Here is a 25,915-nt window from a genome sequence, read left to right as displayed (position 1 = left end):
GGCAGGGATTTTTAGTGTTCTGTTGGAAGCCGCCCAGAGTGGCTGGGGAAACCCAGCCAGATAAAAAGGTAAAGGGACCCCTGACCATTAGGTCCAGTCGTGACCGACTCTGGGGTTGCGGCGCTCATTTAGCTTTATTGGCCGAGAAAGCCGGCGTACAGCTTCCAAGTCATGTGGCCAGCATGACTAAGCCGCTTCTGGGGAACCAGAGCAGCGCACGGAAACGCCGTTTACATTCCCGCCAGAGCGGTACCTATTTATCTACTTACACTTTGATGTGCTTTCGAACGGGTATAAATAATAAATTATTATTATTATTATTATTATTATTATTATTATTATTATTATTATTTAAAACACCATACCCTGGGAAACTTTTCTTCTCACCTGATCCCTAATGGAGACTGTCCTTGTCCCCGGAGATTACCCTGTTGGAGGAGATGAGCAACCGTATAGAAAGCCATGTAGATAGTGGAATCGGAGAGAGATTCGATCAACCATTGCTCATCCCAAGGCAAACGTGTGCCTAAAAATATAGCAAAATAAATTATTGGTGTTGTAGTCAGCACATTCCTTAGTTGTCAACAAAAAAACGCTTAAGAGCCTTTTTACATTTCAGATTAAAACAACTCAATATCAGCTTGTCTCTGTTGGCAGCCATTAGTACGGTAAACTGTGACTCACTCAACGTCTTAGAAATTGAGGTACACCTGAAAGGAGCACGCTTGAGTTTTTCAGGGAGTGACACTTGGGGGTCCTATCCCAAGCTACTTCTGAATCAATACTCCTCATTGGAGTTATATGAATCTCTAGAATATGCTTCTACACGGAAAAGTGAGGTGTGCCTTGATTTCAGCTCATGACAGATGTTAATTTTTCTGAGTATGTTGTCTCTATGGGAATCAGCCATTGCAGATATGCTTTAAAAAATATTTAGAATATTAAATTGCTCCTATAGCCAAGAGTTCCCAATTAAACAATAGGAAAAGTTTTATCCTACCTAATCCGTATGTCCTTGAACAGGCATGTTCTTTCAACCAATCCAGAGTGGCTTCAAAATTTCTTCGTGTCTCATCACCAAACCTGAAAAAGCAAGATAATTAACCCTTGCTGTCTCTTCCTGGGCTTATGTCAGCCCACATCTACCTTGCCCCTATCCCCCACAACTTACGTCTCAAGGTTTTTCAAACATTCAAAAGTTTGTCGCTTCCAGTTTTCTTCACCATAGTCCAAGTACCTAAAAATCAGACAAAAGGACTTAGAATGAAGGGCGGTGAGGGATGCAACTAACTTGGCTCCATCTTTCCTTCCAACTCACCATTGGTCACAAAGAGCCACCACACACTCATCGGCAGATCTAGATATGACTTGTTTCTCTGGCTCCATATAAACCATTGCTTCATGCTAAATAAAGAAAAGGATGGGATTACAATGCTGGGACAAAAAAAGGGAATATTTATGAAATAGGGAAGTAGCTTTAGCCATGCAACTATCCTGAATTCCATTTGACTAATAATAGCAATTTAATAATCCAAACCTATGCTCACCAGTTCTGTTGGAAGAGCAGGCAGGGACAGAGTTTATTTAATTTCTGTGGCACAAGAGTGGGAATATGCTCAGCAATAGTCAAGGCAGCTCAAGGAAGCAGCTACCTAACTGTGGCAACTCAATTGTCCCATGTGCATGGCTTTCAACTCATGCTTGACTGTTCCTTTGTCTATACAATGGGACCCATTGTCATTACATGTCTATATTATGGAGCTTTATTTTCTACAACCTGGACCATCCAGAGCAAACGCTTTACTGATGCAATAAAAATAATTCCACAATCAAGAAAATCTCAAAAAGATGGACAGCATCGAGCCAATGGAACAAAAGTCATGATTCTCAGTACTTCAGCTGCCCTCTTGTGAAAGAACTGTGCAAGTACACCAGATTTAACCACTGCGTGGTAAAGCAACAATGGGGCATGATAGAGCAGTGGAACCAACAGGGCATCCCCAGCCCCTTTGCTCACACTAGCTGCGACAGAAGGCAGGGGGGTAGGCATAAGCTTGTTCCAGGTTATGCCAGCATGTCTCTGGCACAGATATCGGGCCTAGATCAGGCCTGAAACTGTGGGGGGTAGCTCAGAGGCCTAAGGATCCCAAGCCAGCCCAACGCCCTGTTTGGGGGCTTTCTACCCATCTGCACTTTTGGTGGGTAGAAATGGGGAGTTCTGTGCTGACATAGGCCAGTGGACTGCAGGAAGGAAGACCTCCACCCCATCAGTTCCCTGCTCCCATGGTCTTTCCTTTTCAAAACTTTATAGGGACAGAAATGTCACCACACCACAGTCCGCTCTTCTCCAATATGCCTAAACAGTTACTTTCAAAGCCACAAATCTTGCCTTTAGCAAACAGATAAGGATTAGTTCACTAAAGAATACAGCAAGCTCTGCAGGATTCAAAGCACCCATCTAAATAAAGCAGCTATTTCTATTTGACAGGTGAAGCATAATAATTTCTGTTTTGCAACAAAACCACAGCACTTGACTTAGTGCTGCTTAGTTTCACGTGGCTACGATTGTGTTTCAAAAAATCAAGCTGTGCTCTGTAGAGACAAGCAAGCAATAACTCTGTTGTGGAAGCCACTGTATAATCTTAAAATACAATACAAACCACTACACACATTGTCTACCATCTTCCTCTGAATAAGCTTCTTGACATCCTGCACCTTCTGGCCTTTGAATCCCTCCACGAGCATTATCTGAAAAGGGAAGTCATTGCAGAGATTACAAACTGCTTTAGAAGTTCAGTTTATATGTGAGGAAGCTGGTCTCCGTCCCTTTTCCTCCTAGAGGATGCCTGCAAGAAGCCCACATAAATCCAATAATTGTAAATGAATCAGTGGTTTTAATCCTAGAAATGTTATCTCCTGACCTCAAAAGCGAAATAACTCTTCAAAACAGAGTACATCAAAGGAGATATATAGATATATATATATATATATATATATATATATACACACACACACACATGCGCAAAATGGCAGCAAAATTTTATTCATTCATTCATTCATTCATTCATTCATAAAGCACCTCTGATATGTGCATAACACTTCACAAAGAACAGATATGATCGGTCCTTACCCCAAGAGGCCTGCAATCTAGAACAGACACAGGGAAACAACAGAAGAAGGGGACAAGGTGTGGACAGGCAGTAGAGGACCACAGAATTTCAATTAAGCTGCCTGTAATAAGGAATTTCAATTTTTTAATTTTTAGAATACCCATGTGCAATTTTTAAAAAAAACACACACACTTGATAAATTGTCCCATGAGTAAATCAGAGTTTAGCTTTAGAGCCTTAAATGTGAATGGACAAAGCTATTCTAAGAACAGAGTCAAATGTATAAAGGGATGTCTAATTTACATGTCTGATGAAAGCAAGCCATTACTCTTCAAGAAGACACATCTGTTTGCGATACTTGAAAACCCCCTGGGTAAATCAATCTCTAGTAGTCTTGAATATCTAGCCTCTTTTAATACGAAGACAAAAGGTGTTGGACATACTTCATTATGGAAAAGCAATAGGAGTTTTAAAAAATGTTCAGCTATGTTTCAGTGGGAGAGCACATGCCTTGCAGGCATAAGAGATTTGGTTACAGAGTTGGCATCTCTGGTTAAAAGGTTGACTACCTGAAATATAGCTGCCACTCCTCATGTGAAAATAATATTTCCTCACATACAAGTGTTTGTCGCACATAACTCTAGGGCACTGCGCGAAAAAAGTTAAAAGAAATGCTTTAGTTGCACTTACACTTTTGTAAGCATGAGAACTGCCATAAAACCTATCTATATAGTACTTCCTGAGTCTTTTGCTACTGCTTGTGTTTGCAAATCACTAGGATTTTTTTCCCTTCCGCTAAGTTGTCTGGATCCAGCCTTCCCTTAGATTCAACAGAAGGCAATTTTTGAGAAGTATCCCTAAATCCAAACAGGTCAAAGTCTGAAAATCGCCTAAAATGAATGAAGCCTAGCCAGTCCATACATACCAAATACAGTGGTACCTCAGAAGTCGAATGGAATCCATTCCGGAAGTCCATTCGAGTTCCAAAACATTCGGAAACCAAGGCGCGGCTTCCGATTAACTGCAGGAAGCTCCTGCAGCCAATTGGAAGCTGCGGAAGTCATGCTGGACGTTCAGGTTCCAAAGAATGTTCGCAAAGCAGAACACTCACTTCTAGGTTTGTGGCATTCCATAGTCAAAACGTTAGACTCGCAAGGCCAAAAGAGAACAGGACAAGTCTTGCATTCAGTGAAACAAACCATAAAGTGAATTAGCTTTCCCAACCTGGTGCCCTTCCGGATGCTTTGGACTACAACTCCCAGCGCCCTGACCATTGCCTAGCTGAGGCGAGTCCAAAACAAGTTGGGAAAGGCTGGAGTAAATAAAGAAAATGGTGTGTTCAAATCCATTGAGTCACCAAGCAATCAGAGTTGGGATGAATTCCTTTTCACCCTTATATTTAAAAAAGCAGAAGTGGTGGCATACAAACATCTCCACAAAAAAAGAAACAAAATTCACTTCTCTAACACACACACCCTCTTGTGAAAATCTTAATTTTTTACTTACTCCCTCATAAAATCCTTTCAGGTATAATCTTTCCTTGGCTTCTGCAAGTTTCTCTCTGTCATTTTGACTCTGGATTTTCAGCTCGTCACAGATCAACGGAGCAGAAAGGTTGCCATAGCCAGGGATCTCAATGATGGGCACCTGGGAATAGCACATAGCATTGTAAAATAGTTGTTTTCAATCATGCAAGTAAATCAAAGAGTTTTGCAGGGTATTCAACCATGACTCCAAAAGCCTCCAAAGAAAAGGGGTCTTCATTTTATGGTTTTTCAACAGTATGTGCATTGTTTACTGTCTGAAGGGCAGGGAATGTAAACTATGCGGGGAGTGGGGAGAGAAAAAATAAAGTGAAGCCTGTTTAATTCCATCTACAGTGGTGCCCCGCAAGACGAATGCCTCGCAAGACGAAAACCTCGCTAGACGAAAGGGTTTTTCGGTTTTGTGTTGCTTCGCTAGACGAATTTCCCTATGGGCTTGCTTTGCAAGATGAAAACGTCTTGCGCTTTTTTTTTAAAGCCGCTTGAAGAGGTGCAGTTGCGACGGACCATGCTTCGCAAGACAAAAAACATCGCAAGACGAAAAGACTCGCAGAACGAATTCTTTTCGTCTTGTGAGGCACCACTGTATATGCAAGGTTCTCACACCTATATGACAGATGCGCAGAATATTATATGCTGAATTTCGGGTTTGTTTGCTATACCAAAGTTAGGTTTTGCTTCTTAAACCTGTTACTCCTCAGTGATCAAAGGTTCACTGGACTTATTGAGGCAATTACCGTATTTTTCTCTCTATTACACGCAGATTTTTTCTTCTAAAAAGGAAGGGGAAATGTCTGTGCGTGTTATGGAGCGAATGTGGGGGGTCCCTGGAGCCGATTAGGGGAGCGCAGGAACAAAAATCAGCAAAAATCAATCGTGCGTTGTGTCCGAGAGGGAAACCTGAAAAGAGGAAGTTGCAGCTTTCTTGCCCACCCTCCTCTGTTTCGTTACTGTGTTTGCTCAAACGGAACAAAGAGCAGGCAAATCCCCTCCCCTCCAGGCAAGCAGAGGGGAAAGCAGAGGTCTTTCCTTCTAGTAATTCCTCTCTGTGCTCCTCGCAGGCAGCCAGAAAGCATGCAGGAGGAGAGAGAAAGCTGGCTTCGGTTTGTGGAAACTTTTGCCTTTCTTTCCTCCCTCCCGTAAAATCCCTCTCCTGCTTTCTTAACCAGCTGCTTCTCTGCACAACGCTCTCTTGTCCCTTCTGTGTTTTTCCTTCACTCCCCACTTAAAATGTAGTTACAAAGCATGGATCCACATGGATCCTCAGGATCTTTGCATTGGGCCACCCCAAATTCACCATCAGATCACATAGCAGCCTGCCCCCCCAAAATCACACACCCACTGTTGCCTGGGGCTGCAATGGTGCAAAAACGTGGTTAAAAAGCATGGATCCACATGGATCCTCAGGATCTTTGCATTGGGCCACCCCAAATTCACCATCAGATCACATAGCAGCCTGCCCCCCCAAAATCACACACCCACTGTTGCCTGGGGCTGCAATGGTGCAAAAATGTGGTTAAAAAGCATGGATCCACATGGATCCTCAGGATCTTTGCATTGGGCCACCCCAAATTCACCATCAGATCACATAGCAGCCTGCCCCCCCAAAATCACACACCCACTGTTGCCTGGGGCTGCAATGGTGCAAAAACGTGGTTAAAAAGCATGGATCCACATGGATCCTCAGGATCTTTGCATTGGGCCACCCCAAATTCACCATCAGATCACATAGCAGCCTGCCCCCCCAAAATCACACACCCACTGTTGCCTGGGGCTGCAATGGTGCAAAAATGTGGTTAAAAAGCATGGATCCACATGGATCCTCAGGATCTTTGCATTGAGCTACCCCAAATTCACCATCAGATCACATGTCTGTGGCCACAGCATGAAGCACAAAAATGATACATCCACTGTTTCATTCAGAATTTTTTTTCTTGTTTTCCTCCTCTAAAAACGATGTGCGTGTTATGGTCAGGTGCGTGTTATAGAGCGAAAAATACGGTAATTTTACATGCATTGGCTTCAAAAGTTATCCAATAGGCACCCAGTTCTCAATTTTGCATCAAAAGCATAGCTGCCTGGCCTGTGCCTGCAACATGCAAGTAACAACAAAATACATAATCAAAGCGAAGCCAAAGATCAGACAGCAGGATCTGACTTTCAGATGGAGTCACACAGCTGTGCATTTTTCCTTAAAGAATTAACAGGGCTGACTCGGGCCTCTCGATAGACTAGAAGGCAAGTCTATGGGATTCTCAAGGAGTCTCACAGCACCCCTGGCTGTGCAGTACTAGAGCAGGGCTAGAGCTATGACATACGTAACAGAAAAAGCAGACCAACACAAACCCATAAATCCCTCAGATAACACAGGTGACCAACATGTACACCCAACTAGGGGTGAGGTCAGTTTGTGGCTTGTTTTGCATTAAAAACCTGCCAGATTTGCACTCCCCCCTAAAAAAAACCCCCACAAACTGAAATAAATTTGTATTCTTCTACATTTTGGAATCAAGTTCAAGTTCTCTGACCAAATACGGAATGTGTATACTAGAGGAAAGTGTACATTAAAATGAATATACTAATTTAAATTATATTAGGGGGAATAGCCTATAATACTGTGCATATCAGGCAAAATTGCAAAATTAGAATGTGTACAGAATTTGTACGTTAGGAGAAATGCACACTAAAATGCTTTAAAATAATGCACACTGATGTGGAAATGTGTAACACTCATATCTTTAGGCTCCAGGAAAAACATTCCTCTTCTCCCAGGCCTTTGGTTAATTAAATTATCTATGGCCTTTTAAATTATGTGTTGAGAGTTTCTTGTTTTTCTTTGTTGCTATGGTATATTTTGTGTTTTTATATTGTAAACCTCCCTGTGATCCTCGAATAATGGGAGATATAAAATTTTTAATAATAATAATAAACTGAACTAGAAAAATAAACAGAGAGAATACAAATTGACAGCTTTGTCCATTCCAACACCCAACACAATCCTTCTCTGCTGCACTTACTGGTTCAAATGGCAGGACCATTTCATCCTTAATGCCATACTTTGCTCGAAGTGCCTATGAAGAAATTGAAAACAAATATGAAAATCAAATCTACAAAAACCTGACAAACAGGTCTTTGCCCTTACTGCAAAATTTAATCAAGTCAATAATTTGATTAATGAATTGAACTTCTGATCTACTAAAAACGTGCCTTGATTAACTAGAAAGCACATTACTTTTAATACAAGCAATTAAAAAAATTGCAGCTGCCAAGCATCACTTTAAAAACAGGCATTTCCTCTCTCACACACAGAGGAAAAAACACCTATTTTAGTATAATGTCTGCCCCAAAACAAGCATGCATTATAAAGGAGCATATGCTTTTGTGCCTCCAAATAATTCTTTTTACTGTCATGCAGATGTATGAGAAATTAACTGATTCATCTTTTCATTAAAGAAATCTTAATTGATGCATTGTACAGGTTTTATGAAGAGCCCGGTTTTGCCCATTTTCATTGCCTTCTGATACCCTACACCAGCCTTCTCTTTCCAGTTATTGTTGGATTCCAACTCCCATTGACTCCAGATAGCATAATCAGAGATTAGGGCAGTTGTACTCTAACAACACTTGGGAGGGCACCAGGTTGCAGAAGGCTATCCTACCCAAATACATCTATTGTGTCTGCAAGAAATAGCTTGTGCTATCGCCTGTAGAAACTGTGGCCATCAGTTGCCAGCAAGTTGGGGTTTTCCCAGGCTTAAGCGGTTCACCTGTTTTTTCTTTAAGTCTCTCAGGGCTGCAATGTCATCTGGGGAATCGGACGGGACACTTGTGACAACTCCAGTGCCTTAGAAGCAGGAAACACATATTATCCCATTTGCATTTTTATGGCAAAATTCAGAATAAAAATGCAAAGTTAATTGCAAATATTCCAAAAGGTTTCTATGTGCATGTACCTCGCATAAACAAATGCGTAAATCGAGTTAATGCTAATAAAAAATTAGCCACATCCTTTGACTAGAGCGGCAAGGGTGGGATTATTCCCATATTTCAGTCATACGGCTGAGTTAGCTTTTTAAGAGCAACTACAGCTCTTGCTTTAAGTTTACTTGGTGTTTTCTGGCAGAATAAATGGGCCAGCCTACAGCAGGTCAATTGTCTCTTCCACTCACCAAGGCAGGAACCACGTGATATGAATTTCATCGCTTCCTCCACTCATTCTTCCTTTTGTTAGTTATGTCTCCCTTGTTTACCTGTAGCCTTTAAAGTTACTTCTTTCTCTTTACTGTTTTTTTTAATAAGTAATTTTCTCTGCAAGATACTATCTTTTCTCTAATGGGCTCTGTCATGGAAGTAAACGAATGGGAGAGGGAGGAGGAGTGGAGGAATTTACAAAATTATTGTTGCATGGTTCTTGCCTGGGTGAGTTGAAGAGCACAATTAACCTACCACAGGTTTCTCACATTCTGCCAGGAACAAGCATGGTTAACATTAACCATAGTTTGTTTGAAACAATCTGACTTGAAAATAAACTGCATTTAATGTCAACAACACAGTGCTGGTTTGCACAAAACACTAAACCACAGTTAAGCAAAACTGAAAGCAAAAACTTCTGAACTCCTTTTTCCAGAAGTGTAGAAGGATAGGAAGGGAGAGGCATGTGAGCCAGAAACCTGCAAGTCTGGTACGCATCACGCTAAATGTTGGTTTAGTGCAGATGGAGAATTTCATTTGGTCTGCATTTTTCAGCAACCTGACCTAATTTGCACCTCCCAAACCCTTCAATCTCACACCTCTCCAGTTTTTGTGCTATAGTTCACAGCTTTAAAAAACATTACAAGGAATTTGAAAATTTCATATTTAAGGATAGAATACATTTAGAAATGTGTGTGAAATACATATTTAAATGTGTGTCTTGTTATTAAACATGTGTTTAAATATGAATTTTCATACTGATTTTTTAAAAAAAAGAATTAATGCAGAAATGGGATAGAATGGGCTTACACCATGAGAAAATAATTATATCTGCACACAATATGCAACTGATGCAGAAGAAGGTACAGCAACCTTACCTTTATCTTCTTTAATAGTCAACATAGGAAGAGTGTAGATAACTTTATAGGATGTTAGAGGGGCAGAGAGGGCAGCTCCAAGGATCTCCTACTCAAAAAAAGAAATATTTTTAAAGATGAGGTGACTCCCACATTATGGCCATAGGATCACTTACAAATGAAACATCCTAGTGCCTTCATTTACACACAGTTTCTCTGAAACCAAGTCACAATATTTTACTTTTTGTGCTTACAGAAAAGGTCAAATGCAGCAGAGAAATGCTAGGGAAGGCACGGAAACCAGACCACAACAGCTGAGTAAGGCATTAAGTAGCAGATTTCTGTTATATATGTATGCATACAAAACATACATTTTTGCAGTGCTATGCTTTTGTATGAGAATTTGCCCTTTAGCACGGTATCATTTTAACCACATAAATGCTGGTTCTGAAGATGACTCCACTTTTATTTTCAAGATTATGTGGAGATTCCAACAACATCTGGAGGGCTTGCTTAGCCATTTCTGCACTAGTGGAATTTGCAAGTTCCAAGTTAAACATTTCTCAAAGTTTGCCTGCCCGTATAAGGGCACATCCTCTGCCTCATGAATCACATTAACAATAGATGACACCATTGCTCACCTCTCCCATCAGCTCCTTCACAACAGGAACTACACCATTAGTTTTTGTAAAGCCCTGGTAGGACATATTCCTGGCAGCTCTCTGTGTGCAAATAAAAATATCCCCATTCAGGGTCTCAAAGCCAATATACTTCATATCAGGGCGAACCCAGCAATTAGTCTGCCCAAACATGGTCTCCGGTCTCAGAGTTGCAGCTACTAGGAAGATATTCTTTCCTTTAAGGCCACTGTGAAAAGAAAGGAGAAGTTGTCTAGAAAAGTATTTGAGAATATGACGATTCCCAAGGAAGTCCCCCAAGGGAAAACGTGTGAGGAGTTAAAACTATGTATTAGAAATTCTACCCCTTTATTTCTGACAGTTTCTATATAATGAATGTAATCTATGAGATCCCTAATCAAATTAACCTCACAATGCAAAAAAGACTTATTAGCCAAGATGCAGGTAATTACCTTAGCTTTACAGGATAAGGTTCGACCACCTTCATTTTGATTAGTGTGTATTCTTGAGGTCCAACACCCTAAGAGACAATACATGAACAATAATGAGCATGCCACTTCCACTATTCAGTCTGATCAGATGCCCAGAGGCAAACTAGAATGGACTGCATGTCAGCCACTATCCCTATTAATTGACAGCAGTTAAGATAACCCATGATGTATCCTTTCTAAGATAAAACTTTCAGAAAGCTAAAATAAATAAGTGGGGATTGTGTGGAAAAATCTAACATAAAAATGCAAGCTTCCAGTTAAACAAATGCACTGGTCAAGATCTAAATAGATTGGCCAATGGAATTTCTTATTTTTGTCCTTTTTCGCTCTCAATAAAAAACTTATTCCTGCTTCCATATCAAACTATTTCTACAAGACTTCTGTGCAGAATTTACCTAAACCCCTTTAGGTTCTCATTTAGATATTTAAAGTAACTAAGTGAGGATTCAAATAGACTGTAAATGCTTTATTTTCTTCAGTCCAAATGCAGTATATCATTAGCAGTCAAATGAATCAAACATCCTTTGTTACCTCCCCGGTTTGTCTGTCATGATCCATGCATGGTTGTCCATCTTTTGGAGAATAAATGGTGTATCTAAAAGACAAATTAAATGCATTATTTAGATAAGTGCAAGAGAGATTGAACAGGAAATCCTTTGTGTTTAGGTCACAATGCCAGCTTAAAATGAAATTCAGACGCTCTCAATGGTTTCCTCATAGCTGAATAATTTCAAGGAGAAAGCTACTATCTAGACAGGACTGAAGAGGGCACTGTTTCTTGTTTTCTATTTGGCTTTCACTTCCCACAGAAGATCCTCAATCTAAGTCAAAATACCGTATTTTTCGCTCTATAAGACGCACCAGACCACAAGACGCACCTAGTTTTTGGAGGCGGAAAACAAGAAAAAAAATATTCTGAATCTCAGAAACCAGAACAGCAAGAGGGATCGCTGTGCAGTGAAAGCAGCAATCCCTCTCGCTCTCCTGGCTTCTGGGATAGCTGCGCAGCCTGCATTCGCTCCATAAGACGCACACACATTTCCCCTTACTTTTTAGGAGGAGAAAAGTGAGTCTTATAGAGCAAAAAATACGGTACTTGGCTAACATAGGCTCTCTTTATTACTTTACTGAAATAGAATGCCATCTATCTAGTCAGTATAGAAGCAGGTGTATATCACATGACCACTCTGGTTCTCGTGGTGCAAAACAACAGCACCTGTACCAATATAATTAATGATCTACTCATTTACAAAATGCAGGATAATAATTTGCAATTTTGACAATTGCTTTTATTAATTTGATCATTTATTTTACTTCATTTGAAAAGGAAGCTACTGATCATGTCAATAATTCTCATTTCATAAATGGGATAATTCAGTCAAAGTTTAAAGGTGCACATGTACTCTCCAACATTTGACAGAATTATCCACAAGCACTCACACCAAAGAAGCTATTGGCTATTGGACTGGTGAGCTCAGAAAGCCTATAATCAAAGAATCCCCCAGGCCACGTTTATGAAATGGTACACATTGCTAAGCAAGAGGATACGTCAATCAATTCTTCAAGTTTTATAGAACGAATATATTAAAGGACTATCTTACCGTTTCCCAAATTTAACTTTATTTCTTTCCCTCAGAGTTAGAAATTGCCATCGTACAAAAGAATCGTAATAGGGGTTGACATCAGTGGTGACAAAAGAACGTCTCCAGTCTACCTAGAAGTTCATAAAAATGAGGAGTTGCATGATGTTCCAAAAGTTTATATGGAAACTCTGTGTCACCATCAAGAGTTCTCACAAATTGTGAAACTAATTCCAAGAGGACTTTAGAACCGCATTGTCTCCATTCCATGTGGCATGGCAAGATGAATATAAAAGCTAGGGGACTTTCAAAAACAAAAAGTCATATGCCATGGACATTAGTTGTTCAAAACAGAAAAAGTAAACGTTTCCAACTTCAGAATTCCTGCAACAATAACTGCTGATGTAACTCAATCTTTCAAAGCTATTTCCCCTCTAAATAAGAACAACCAAAACATTTGCTATAAGTAGGCAGATGTTTATGAAACACTGTTACAGCTGATGTCAAACTTTGTGACTCAACATTTTATTTCTAAAAGATCTACAGCATAACATCACACGGTCACTCAGAGGAAATAAATTAACCTAAGAGAAAGACTTTTTAAAAGTTATACTTTTAGAATAAACAAGTACCTTCAGTCCCATGCTCTTTAAATCTTGAATAGCCTGGGGTGGGAAATAATCAATCCAATGTTCAGCCTCTGAAAATTTCACTATTTCTTCATCAGAGAGACCTAAAGATTTCATGATCCCCCATTGATACTTTGAAGAGCCAGTCTTGGCAGCAGCCTTACTCTTCAAAGAAAATAAGAAAGCAAAGTAAATAGACTAAGTAAAGCAGGTGAACTATGTCAGTTTTATTATATTCATAAGTGTAGGATGAACATGTCCATTAATTTTTTGCACATTTATGGACGATATATGCAAGTCTACATCTGTACTCCTCAGGTGCAAACAATCTTACAACAGCACCATGAAGCATTTATATTTTAAATTATACCTTTTTGCCTTTAGCCTTGTCTTTGATGACCACTTCTTCCCCCTTTGGCACTTCCTCTTCCTCCTCCTCTTCATCAGGGAATTCTGGTGGACAGCCATACAGCTCCATTTCTCTTTTCAACTTATCTGCACATGCCTATGGAAAAATCCGGAGTGACTCAGTTAGTATAGATGGAACAATGATTCAACAGTGCAAGGCTTGGGATAAAATATTTTGGCAATTCCAAACTTGCTGCCAAAAAGAAAGACCAGGTGTCAGGATTGCTGATGAATATTTATTGGTGGTCCAATATGCTTATTTGCTTGTGCAGATTCCAGATATCTGTGCAAGTATATAAAGCCCCTAAAGGCAGACTTTTGGCTGAAACATGCCAGGCTACCAATAAATATTCATTTAACAATAAATATTCATCAGCATCCTGGCACTTGGTCTCTCGTTTTGACGGTTCGTTTTCTGGATGCTTCCTGGTGTTTTTTCCTCTGCAATTCCAAACCTGGCATCACATCTTCCATTGAAGTTGACAGCGTAGTAAGTGATCTGCCATGCCATTCCCTCAAAGGGCTGGCTGGCTGGCTGGCTGGCTGGCTGGCTGGCTCACTTATGGTGTGCAAAAATTTTAAAGAATGGGTCTCTTCATTTTAGCTTCAAAATGAAATGATGAAAAGAAATGCTCTGCATCAGCAATTAGAGCTAACTTACTAGAAGCCATAGAAATAAACAAGCTGTTGCTCTACTACATTTTCTTCATGATACCAGAAACACGGGAGATACTAGGACATTATGGTCAGGGATCCAAAGGACCATGTAACTACTTTCATGTACAGAGACTTGGAATGAGTGGTCGAACATCTGCTTGCTATTCCTAGCAAACTGTTTTTGAAGCAGAGGGGAAACAGAATGTGACATGTTCAAAGGGGCGGGGAGAGGATTAAAAATCCCGCTAGGGATGCCCAAACCTTTCAGCACACCGAAGAGATCTGTGGGTCCTGAGAAAATTTTAAACCCATATATGGAAGCAACTGCTATGCCACTCACATGAGTACTGATTACTATGAGAAAGAACTCATTCAAACAGCTATGCTAAACCAGAATTTTCACATCTTTTACCATAACACGCCTATGTGCATGTTTTATACCTACTGATGTCCAAATTTAAAGCATGTCACACACACCCCACTTTGTTTCTAAACTCAGAATCTGTGTACCCCTGCTACAAAAATGAAATGGTTTATAAAAAAATATTTTATTTTTAGAAAAAGTCATACAGCATAAGAGCCAAAAAGGAAGAAGAAAACAAAACCCAAATTTTACCTTAATGGGCATGCCTGTACAATGTAGTCCAAAAGGGAACAGGCAGCTTTTTCCTTTTAGTTTCTGGTACCCAACTGCAAACTGTGGGAAACAGGATCACAATGGCAATAATATAGCATATATCAAGTAAGCTTCCGAGTTTCAAGAAAAATAAAGGGAAGGGGAGAGCATGCAGGACTGGAAAAATGGGTGGGATCAAACACAAATAGGTGGTTTAGAAGTATTAAGAAGTGCTTGCATTTAGTTGTAAACATTGGAAATGCTTTTAAGACACACACTTTCCTTCTGCTATTTGTGGTACTACAACTGCTACAACACACAATTTGAAAGGAACAGAAAAAGCAAAGTTATTAATTCCCAGCTAAGTTACTGAGTTCATAGAACGACTTCTGCTCATGCTATGGAATTTCCTCTCCCTCTCTTCCCTGCTCCACCCCCTGCAATCTGCCCCAGTGCAAATCATTGCCTGAGCTCAATGACTTTGTTGGATACAGCCTGATGTCTTCACAACGGAGATTTTAGAGAGCTTCTACTCCCTAGAGCATAGAAAAATTCTACAGTGATTTAAATTTTTTGTTTGCTCCATCTCAAAATCTCCGCACTGGGAACAATACATATTTTTAAGTTAATATAAAACACGTTATCTGACCAGGTTACGAGAAATAAAACTTTAACAACTGCTAAAACCTCCATTTACCCCCCAGTCAGGATAAGCACAAATAAAAACATCTTGCAAATATTTGAAAACTGTATTGTTTAAGCGGATCTCTGAAGTCAACAGTGATATAAATCACTGAGGACGCCCCTCTATATATGTGTCTCAGAGCACTTCTTGCTCTGAGACACAGATAATATGCAAGAGTGAGCTTTCTAGGCCAGTCTACAGCAGCCTTCCCCAACCTGGTGCCCTCCAGATGTTTTGCACTCTTTCAACCCTCAGACTTAGCCAAATGGCCAATAGGCAGGGAGCATGGCAGGTGTGCTCCAACAGCATCTGGAGGTCACCAGGCTAGAAAAAGTTGGCCTACATTTAAATGGCTCAAGGACTGAACAAGAACACTTATTTTCCCGGGTGAGGCTTGTTGCTAACAAGGAAAATTTCTTACCTCACATTTGGATACGGAAAACGTGTGACCTAGATGAAGCCGGCCATTCATGTATGGATACGGAAAGGTGGCAAAGTACTTGCCATTGCTGAATGGAGATTGCAAAACAAAAAAATGTGCATCAAATGATCTGCAGAAACTAAACTAAAAAATTACAAATACTACAATTCTATATTCCCTTATTCAGGGATGTGTGATATAGAAATGTTTAAGAAAGATGTTGCATACAACCACATCAGAACCTGCTAAAGGGCATTTCACTTGTGGCAAATGCACTGACTCCAGTATGAACACTAAAAATGTCATAAATTGGGTCTGCCGTCCAACTAAAGATTCAGTTTTAAACTACACTTCTAAACACACTCACCAGGGAATAAATCATATTGCACTCAGCAGAACTTCTGAGTAAGAATGCATAGGATTGCACTGTCATCAATTAAATATGAGTTTTCTTGAAATGAGTGATTAAATGTCCATCCAAGCAAATAAAAACTCCAGAGGAAGATGACAAAGATGTGTAGAATAGCAGGAATCATATTTGAAAAAGTCTTCCCTCTTATGTGATAGAAATTTTCTTTGAAGGTAATATCTAGTTGCTACACCTATCACAAGCCACTACTGGTACTTTCTTTAAATATGTTCTTCTGATAATCACCTAAAATCTTTTAAGTTGCATAGAAAAAAACCCTAACTCCTTCTGGGTACATAAGCAATTAACAAAATTTTAAAAAAAGTTATGTCCTGCTTTTCAAACCATTTTTTCCATGTGACATGTCTAAAAAATAAAATAGAGCACTAAAAATTTCATTGCAGCATTAAAAACCAGAAAAGTAGCATAAATCACAACAAAACTTTAGCCTTCCAAAGTAAAAATGTTTTGAGCATTTTATCGTTATAATGTTCACACATGCACATCAACAATCATAAAAGTCCTCTCCAAATAACTGTTGGGGTTGTGGTGAACCCCATTAAACCAATTTCCGTCTTCTGCTCCTGTTCTTCACTAGCTCCACCTACAGGGTCATCCACAGCTTTCCCCACTTGTGGGATAATTAGAATTCTTTTTGTGTGTAGTTAACTGGAACCTAATTTATTCATGAACACCTTTGGTTACTGTCCAAATTAAAACTGACATGGAATGTTATAAAGAGGGTTGTACTCAGTAGTGACTTTGCACCAGCAAAAAGCACAGAGGCTGTGTAATTTTTGCAAACACCCCGCTTCCCACTGCTGTTCTCTGTGCTATATCATATACTGTTCTAAAGGGTATTCCAATCCACAGGAGCAGCGTCTCGGGTGACAGTCACTGCAATGGACAGGGGGTGCTGAAGAAGATTGGATGCACTGCTTTATATGCACTTTCCACCACTGCATACAACTCAGAAAGCGATTTAAAAGGAAAAGCTACCAGCTGAGGATCAAGTTTTAGTTTCTTTCATAAATGCAAAATGATCTCCTTACACCTTCTTCCATTCACAGCTAAAATTTAATCTTACATCATTCAGGCTACAATCCCATGCATATTTATTCAGTTCACTGAATGCAAACTAAATGAAATGGTTTCCTACCCCCACCCCCCAACTCCCCCACACAACAGGATGGTCCCAATCGGGATGGTGGTGGTTGTGATGATAGATAGATCATTCACAAAATTGCTGTTTGCATGAATGGCATCTTCCCCAGTTTTCCCCTCACTGAGACTTCCGAATCGTGTTGATGCTGGAGACACACAATTTCTACAAAATACAGGTTAAACACTTCCTAAAGTAGTATCAAAATTGTGGACAACATTTACTAATATTCTAGAACTATACCAAGTCTATAGTGTTACAATAAAATTCTTTTATAGACTGCATAGCTCTTTAAGAACACAATGCAACTGTTGATACAAATGTACAAATAGCTCAAGTTTCCATGCTAGAGGAAAAAACTGACATAAAAAAACTGGTTGGAATCTCCTCAGTGGCTTTTCAGGTATTTTAATGGTGCTAATTGCCATAGCTATCCAAATGTGAACTCACAATGGCATGCAAAGTCAACCAAACAGGTACAACTGAGACCCAAGACACCGATCCCATTTCAGGCTCCTCAAAAGCCAGAGTGAACCAAACCTTCAATATTCTGCACATTCCCCTCTCTAGTTTTTGTCATAATTCTGGAAAGAGTATCCCCACCTTTTGTGGTTTGCAGCATCTGCTGCGTTAACTTCAAATGCTCCCTCATCATGCCACTTCTTTTGGATTTCCTTTTCAATTGCCTTCAAGAAGTCCACTTTAGCTGTCCCCTTCCGTTCCTTAAGGAAGAAGACAAATCTATTAGAGCAAGTGATTAGTTTAAAAGTCAATAAACGCCTACACAGAATCTCACTGGAATACAGTGGTGCCTCGCAAGACGAAAAGAATTCGTTCCACGAGTCTTTTTGTCTTGCGATGTTGTCTTGCGATGTCCGTCGCAACTGCGCCTCTTCAAGCGGCTTAAAAAAAAAAGCGCAAGACGTTTTCATCTTGCGAAGCAAGCCCATAGGGAAATTCGTCTAGCGAAGCAACGCAAAAATGGAAAACCCTTTCGTCTAGCGAGTTTTTCATCTTGCGAGGCATTCGTCTTGCGGGGCACCACTGTATTACAATCCACTATGTACAGAATCTATCACACACCCTCCACAACATTCATCAAGTAAGATGTTTCCTATACATTGTTCAAGGTTACTGCATTAAAACGTAGTTATGAGCATTTACAGGAAAATACTTTAAATTTCTATCCATGCTTCCATATGAGCTTAGATCCTAGTGTATGTTTTTTGGAATTATCAATTCTGCAAGATGTCAAGGTCAGTTTGCCAGAAAACTCATTTATTAGTTGCTGCCACGCATTAAAAACCTTCATCCTGACATCTTTAATAAGCAAAATGTCTGGCATTATTATGTACATCACCTTGAGACATGCAAAAGGAAAATAATAAATAAACACATTTTAAAATTTATTATTATTATCGGCAGTGTGCAATACGAGGCTCTCTTCAGAGTTTATTATGTGATCTTCAGAGTCTGATGCATTTCTGCACACTCTGGACAGAGAAAGGCACTGGACCACATTGAGGTACTAAGCGATCCCATTTCAGAGAAGTAAGGTAGGCGTTGCCCTTATCAAAACATTGTGCCTAGTTTAGAACTTTAACCCTACCTATCCCCTTAAACAATGCACTCATGTCTGCAGGAGGAAATAAATGGGGACAGTTAGGGACTCAGTTACAAGGATGACTAAACAAGGTGTCTGTCAAAAGTGTGACAAAATTTTAGAGCTTTCTTAGTCTGGTTAATTAGCCAGTAATTACATCACTGTCTCAAATATGGTTTGGAGTTGCTTTTAAATAAAAAAAAGTATAACTGAAAAGGTTTTCTCTTGGAAAAAGATACAATTTAAGAATTAAAGTAATGCCCAGGCACAGAAAGTGTGAAAGCAAGTGACTTTTACAATGCAGATACTTTTGCTTGAAGCTCTAGGAGAAAGAAATACACACACAGGTAACATCTAATTACAAAATGCTCATCTGCACAAAACTATTTTGCAGCATATTAACTGACAGCACTGAAACGAAATTAATTTTAATCTGTCATACTCTAACTACATTTCATCAGCTGGATAGTCTTGGTGGCTTTAAATTGGAGACTGAGGTGCTATGCAAGCTCAAGCACAATCGGACAATTCTTCCTGACTAGAGGAGCATGAAAAATTTGAGCCCAGCCTGTCATATTATTGGTTAATGAGGCAAAGAGCAGTCGGACTAGTGTTACCACAAACACATCAGATTTATTACATTTGAAACAATTAGCACATTATATAGATGAACCAGAGGTAGAAAGCATTCAGAAGTTGTTATCGTCACTGCCAACACCACCACCTGCCTTGCATCCTCACTAATGCTTGATTTCTTACTGTGTTTTAATTTGTTGGAAACCACCCAGAGTGGCTGGGGTAACCCAGTCTGATGGGTGGCATATAAAAAATAAATTATTATTATCCTGAAAATATAATATGATCTCTACATTGACCATAATATGTGGGCAGATTCAGGCCGGAGAAGGCAGTTTTGCAGATCCTAAAGCATATGGAACTTTTAAAGCAATAACTAGCACTTTAAGTCGGGGCCACAAACATACTAGAAGCCAATGCAGATGCAGCTAATATAGCAATACAAAAAGACCCAACTCACCTATTTCCATGATCATTAATCTAGTTTGAAAACAGGCATCTTACATTTAAAATGAAAGCTCCTTGACACAGACTCACAACTTTTGATGCAATGTATTATACCTCAAAAATGAATTTATGATGTTCACTTTCAGCAGATCAGCCACATCAATAATGTAGAGGGGCTGGCCCACCCCAAAAGGCTCAAGACCACTGGCCTTTCTCAGGAAAGAAACTCTAATGCTGCTAGTAAGGGGCCAGTAAAGTAAGGCAAGACACCATAAGGTATCTATAAAATACTGTACATAAGACTTAATACAAATTGTCCATCAACACAAACTTTAGACAAAGCTGTGGCAACAAATTTTGTCTGAAGACCCTAACAAGCATGCCATCTTTTGTTAAATGGCTTACACAACTGTCACTTTCCCCATAAAAAGCAGAGCTCAGAGATGATGAAGGAGATGAACCAGGATGGGATTTTAAATCTTTAACATTTGCATAAAATATATAACTTCAATAAATACAGCTTTTATCATTTCTAAATAGCAAGCTGTATTTGCCATGGTTCTCTCATCTACTTTACTATTAAATGCGCAACGTTCAGCCACGAAACTATGCTGACCAGGATACCGTTCAGGAAGGAAAAGGAGTTTCCAGCATATAATCTCAACCCTTCTCCACGGCACTACTGCTGAAGATTTTTAACAATGACTTTAGGATTCTTTTAAAATCGTGAGACCTTCTATAATGCAGTATGTCCAACTATTCCAAACAATAAATAATGGGATACCTCAGGGTAAGAGGTAAAAGACACTTGAAGGGAAACTTCGCAGATTAATATCTACTGCTTCTTGAATTTGAGTCAATCTAATGGAGCCCACCGCATAACGGGAATACTAGACTCAATCACAACCCCGACAAATAAGCTATTTTCTATTATGTATCTCAAAATAAGCATATGCAACTTGCTTGCTTGGCGTGAAACACGTTTAGCGATTTGACATGGAAATGATAGACAAGCCCCCTTATAACTGACGGAGCTGTCACAGCAATAGGAAGCCCATAGGAAGGGAGGGGGGGTCGGTGGCTGGTCGGCCTTCCTCTATTCCCTTCTGCTTGCAGGAGAGGGGTCCATTTTCTGGTCCAAGCCGGAACCCCCCCAAAACTAACCCCCCCTCATCCGCGACCACCCAAAATCAACGGCCGTATTCACCGTCATCGCTCCCGAGCTTCTTCAGCCAACAGCTGCCCTCACGGCTCGAGCCTCCTCCACTCCACGCTGCCGGTTCCCCCACAATGCAACGGGAGCGCAGATGTCATCAGCTTCCTTCGCAAAGGCTGCCGGGAGCTGGAGTCCACACGCCGCGAAAGCAAACGTTGACAAGGCTGTAGAACTGCGACTCCCGAAAGGCATCGCGCTCGCCGGGTGGTTCTTCACGAGCCGAGCTTTCCTAGAACGGAATACTACGATTCCCGTAATGCACAGGGGCTGAGAGCTGCACCAATGTCTAAAAACAGGGGTGTCCGAACCTTTAATTTTCTTGGTCCGATTCCGCAGGGGGAGGGCGCTAAAGCTGCCCTTTTCGTTGTTGTTTCCTCCACCCTCCCGCTTTGTCCATGTGACAACGAAGAATTGACAGCTTAGCAATATCCTTTGATTCCTCCTTCACGCTTAAAAAAGAGCCCGTTTTGGCTATACGATAGTATTGCAGGAGTCCTGCCCTAAGAGCTTTAACAGGAGCAGAAACTATGTATGTATTTTGACAGAATAGTTTTCTGCATAGTTCTGTCATAAGCATTCAAAGCCCCTGGAAGTTGTAGAAAAACCTTAAAAAACGGGAAACAGCTTCTGCACCTTCAAAGTCACATGCAGTCAGGGTGCAGTGGATGGTAGACACCCAAAGCAATCTTTATTGTGTGTATGTTTTCAGATGCGAATCCCACCAAATTCACTATGCCAACTACTTCCAACTAACTGGGGTTAGTGTTCCCGTTTACCCATTCACCTGGGATTGTCCCACTGTGTTCTGGGTGGAAATGTATAATAAATAAAATACGCTGTAAAATAAATGTGCTAAAACCATGAGAAGCCTTTGTCAAAGCCTGTGTTTCAGAAATAGAAAGGTATGAAGGAATGATCAGAAGCTTTAACATGATGAAACTATATTAGCCCCAAGACACTGGTTCAGTTTGCAGATTATACATGGTATTCATTTATACAGATCCATAGACAAAACCTAAGGTCCACTTAAAAACATGATAGAATACAGTAATGTTAAAATTAAAATTAAAAAAAATTATTGTGCATTCTATACCTTTGTTCTTCAGCAGGGTGTGAAACTAATACAATGGTACCTCAGGTTACATACGCTTCAGGTTACAGACTCTGCTAACCCAGAAATAGTGCTTCAGGTTAAGAACTTTGCTTCAGGATGAGAACAGAAATCGTGCTCCAGCAGCGCAGCAGGAGACCCCATTAGCTAAAGTGGTGCTTCAGGTTAAGAACAGTTTCAGGTTAAGAACGGACCTCCGGAATGAATTAAGTTCTTAAGCTGAGGTACCACTGTATACAGCACTTACAGAACATAAGCTTTAGTACCTCAAATAGCTATGGTGTTATGCTATTTTTCTTTAACCAGGTGAAGCTAATATACAGTACTGTTTTAACACACATCACTGAGTGATTTCAAAATGGCTGCCATTTCAAATCTGCTGTTTACTCATTGTTCTTAATATAGCTATTTATCTTGGTCTGCTATCAGAAAGCAAAATAATATTTATTATGGTATGCTCATGTACATAATAAATTGGAATGACAAGTTCCAATTTAGTTTAGTTAAACCAACTCGGTTCATGCGCGGGTCTTGAACCTTCAATCCACAGGCTTGAGCCAGCTGAAAATTAGAGGCCCACCAGTCATAAAATGGTAGTGTAAGGGCAGTGTCAGCCACAAAATTGTGGCAGATGGAGGCAGAGTGTGGCATAATTTTATTTATTTCATAAAACATATATAACTGCTTGGTTGTTAAAGACAACAATCACTTCTAAGTAGTTTACAGAAAACAAAACCCATCAAAGGTGTTTACAGTTGGCAATTACTTTTGCTTTCTATTAATATCTAATCCATCTTTGGAAATTACTAAATTCTTTGCTACAGCATTTTCTTGTGCCAAGGAATTCCATAGCTGTGTTTCTCAAGATAAGTAAAGACATTTACTCTCAATGTATTGTAACTCAGCCTCCCCATTTTGGGTAGAATTTCCTGATCCAGAGGCTTTAAGTGGAGAATGCTTTTTCTTTTACATTTTCCCCTTACCACTCTCAGAAAACGTATTTTTAGCAATCTGTGATTTCTTCTCCCATTTTCCTTTCAAACTCCACCTGTACTTAAATTCCTTCCATTCCCAGGCTACCAGTTTATTTAATAACTTCTTACTCCTATATAACAGCTTTCTACTCTTATGACCTTCCTTTAAGTTTCCAATTTACTAATAATTATTATTCAGAGTTTATTTCTTCTTATTAATATTAACAATTATGATAATTAGCCTTTTATCTCCCTTTCTAATTTCTTTCACCAGGTCTTGTGGCTCTTTTCTTTCAGAGGAAGGAGAACTTCCTTCCCTTCATCTGTCTCCCAGCCACCTTTACTCAGCATGCAAGGAGCTGCTCATATGGACACAGGTCTAACCATAAGGCTATGGAGCAGGTCAGACAAATGAAGAGGCCCTGGGCAGGCTCTGCAACTGAGGCCCACTTGAAATGGTCTGAGGACTGTCATGTGCCCAGCTTCACAATGTCTAGAGCTTTCAGACAACCTTATAATAGGTGCATATACATAAGTGTATCATAAGTGTCATAAGTCCTAGAATTCAAAGAAACTTTCATATCAGGAAGAATGATTCAACTTTATTATGTTTGCTGCTTTCCTTTCACAGTACAGTAAACCCTCAACTTACATGCATTTAACTTGTGCATATTCGGCTTTATGCACACTGCAAAAGAAAAATTAAAGAGGGAGCAAGGTTTTGGGAAAAGTAACTATGGCAATCCCACCCGCCATTGAACCCAATGGGTTTTCACTATATACAATTTTAGTTTTAAGTGCAATCCCCAGAACAAAACCCTCACTCAAGTTGTGGACTTAATGCATGTCAAGTGATTTCTCCTCCCAAAAATCCAGTAATGCACTTTGTTACCATATCCTTTCTTTTAGACATCAATCTCAACTGGAACTGGTTGTTCCTTGTTTTGTTGAGTGCACTGCTGCACGATCCAAGACTTAGAAGTCCTATTGTCTCCATTGGGACTTACTCCCAGGTAAGTGTGTAAACTTTCTTGAAACGGATACTAAACGTAATATTGCAGAACAAAGCAGGATCGCACCTTGCAAGCACGTCTCTAGAAATAGAGACGCACAGATCAGACCAATTTTCTACTGAGAAAAGACGAGTTCTGTACGGCACAATCCAAACCATAAGTCCAGATCACTGACACTGTTCCAGTCACAGAGGGGCCAGGGGGCAACCCCTTACAGCTAACACCGGGAGATTGGCTAAAATCTCTGCATACCAAGGGGGTGGGGTTTAGATTCCATGAGGGCCCCACCCCCATTGGAGAACACGCAAGCTCAGAACTTTCTAGTACGCGTGTTTAGAATTGCAGTTTACAAAGAAATGTCTCTAAGAAAGATTCCTATGTACGTTGACTCCTAATACGTATTCCACTGAGCTCGGAACCAATAATTCGCAAGCGACCTTCCACTTGCTAGAAATAAAATGGAAACTATGCTTCCATGCTTTGGAAAACGCAGAGGACATACCATACTTTATTTGGTTGCAGTCCCATCCACTGGTTGTGTGCGTGTGTATGCCTGTGTCTGTTGGGGGCGGGATTGGACTCTGCACGCGCTCAGAGACAACCCCTTCCTTCGCAGTCACTGCGCACGTTCCCGAGCGCCGTCTATACGGCGTGCCGAGGCCTGGCTCGAAGCCACCTGGCCCTCGGGAGCGGTGCCGACCCTTGTTATTTCCCCCCTCCTCTTTCCCGCTCACGTTGCTCGCGCGCCCGCAAAGGGTTTCACGCGTGCTGCCTCGACCTAGCCTGCTGCGGCCTTTCACCACTCACCCCCCTCCCACACCCGCTCGCCCACTACCTCCCGCGGCCGCGGATTGGCTCGCTCGACTCGGGGCCTCGCCGTGCGATTGGCTCCGCCGGGAGACCGGGTGCCCGCCCTCCCCCCTCTCCGGCACCCAGCAGGTTCGGCTGCGCTCTCGGCTCAGCTAGTTCCTGGTCTGACTCTTAGGCCCTGCCTGGGCGACAGGACAGCGGGGGAGCTGCCGCGGGCGAGTAACTGCTCGCGGGGGAGCGGCGGGTGGGGGAAGGGAGCCGGAGAGATGCTGCCCGGAGTGTAGCCGCCGCAGCAGCAGCAGCGCCGCCGCCGCCACCATCATGATCATAGAGAACGTGGACGCGCTCAAATCCTGGCTGGCCAAGTTGCTGGAGCCAATGTGAGTGCGGCGGGGGCTGGTTGTGGGGAGTGGAGGAGGAGGGCGAGGGGCAGCGGCGGCGGGGCAGCGGTGGAGGCCTTCCCATGTGGGAGAAGGGAGCCGAGGGGTGAGAGGCAACCGAGGAAAGGGGGGGGCGAGCTGGGGAAGAGGAGTTACGTGTATGTGGGGGCTCCTTGCTAAAGAGTCAGTGGGGTGAATGAATAGGTGAGGGGGGGGTCGGTACTGGTAAAATGCCTCAAGTCCTGGGGTACATGTGCGGGGATGGGCTTCGTACCAGGAGGCGGCGGCGGCAAGAGGGGATTCGTGAAGAGCTGCTGTGGGTCGGCAGGGGGTGCGGGGCAACTGGCGTCAACTAGGGGTGTGCCTCAGGAACGAGGTTAAGGTTAT

At 41.1% G+C, this 25,915-nt stretch overlaps 2 protein-coding genes across 6 annotated transcripts in view; one reads left to right on the top strand and one right to left on the bottom strand.

The window, feature by feature from the left end:
- LARS1 (leucyl-tRNA synthetase 1) overlaps positions 1–25,100 on the bottom strand; it is a 45,758-nt gene extending 20,658 nt beyond the window's left edge. The window contains exons 1-19 of one of the 2 annotated variants that reach the window (XM_083487772.1): positions 24,841–25,100; positions 18,002–18,120; positions 15,828–15,915; positions 14,722–14,802; positions 13,411–13,545; positions 13,044–13,205; positions 12,433–12,545; positions 11,363–11,426; positions 10,793–10,860; positions 10,344–10,569; positions 9,724–9,811; positions 8,422–8,498; positions 7,672–7,725; positions 4,617–4,757; positions 2,671–2,748; positions 1,319–1,404; positions 1,172–1,237; positions 1,001–1,083; positions 388–526 (exon numbers count right to left, since the gene is read on the bottom strand). In XM_083487772.1, coding sequence (XP_083343898.1) covers positions 388–526; positions 1,001–1,083; positions 1,172–1,237; positions 1,319–1,404; positions 2,671–2,748; positions 4,617–4,757; positions 7,672–7,725; positions 8,422–8,498; positions 9,724–9,811; positions 10,344–10,569; positions 10,793–10,860; positions 11,363–11,426; positions 12,433–12,545; positions 13,044–13,205; positions 13,411–13,545; positions 14,722–14,802; positions 15,828–15,915; positions 18,002–18,120; positions 24,841–24,843 — 1,871 coding nt within the window. In that variant the 5' untranslated portion in view covers positions 24,844–25,100. Of the gene's footprint in view, positions 1–387; positions 527–1,000; positions 1,084–1,171; positions 1,238–1,318; positions 1,405–2,670; positions 2,749–4,616; positions 4,758–7,671; positions 7,726–8,421; positions 8,499–9,723; positions 9,812–10,343; positions 10,570–10,792; positions 10,861–11,362; positions 11,427–12,432; positions 12,546–13,043; positions 13,206–13,410; positions 13,546–14,721; positions 14,803–15,827; positions 15,916–18,001; positions 18,121–21,231; positions 21,377–24,840 lie in introns of those variants that run through there. The other variant, XM_083487771.1, reaches the window with a different exon arrangement.
- A 141-nt stretch (positions 25,101–25,241) lies between these two features.
- The window catches only part of RBM27 (RNA binding motif protein 27), a 32,954-nt gene continuing 32,280 nt past the window's right edge, over positions 25,242–25,915 (top strand). Inside the window, exon 1 of one of the 4 annotated variants that reach the window (XM_083487794.1) lies at positions 25,242–25,528. In XM_083487794.1, the coding sequence (XP_083343920.1) occupies positions 25,470–25,528 (59 nt within the window). In that variant the 5' untranslated portion in view covers positions 25,242–25,469. The other 3 variants (XM_083487793.1, XM_083487796.1, XM_083487795.1) reach the window with 3 other exon arrangements.

Source organism: Podarcis liolepis (genome assembly GCF_965112155.1).
Source record: "Podarcis liolepis genome assembly, chromosome: 2".
Lineage (NCBI taxonomy): Eukaryota > Metazoa > Chordata > Lepidosauria > Squamata > Lacertidae > Podarcis > Podarcis liolepis.
The sequence above is the reverse complement of the archived record's forward strand: the minus strand, read 5'-3'. Positions and strand labels throughout refer to the sequence as shown.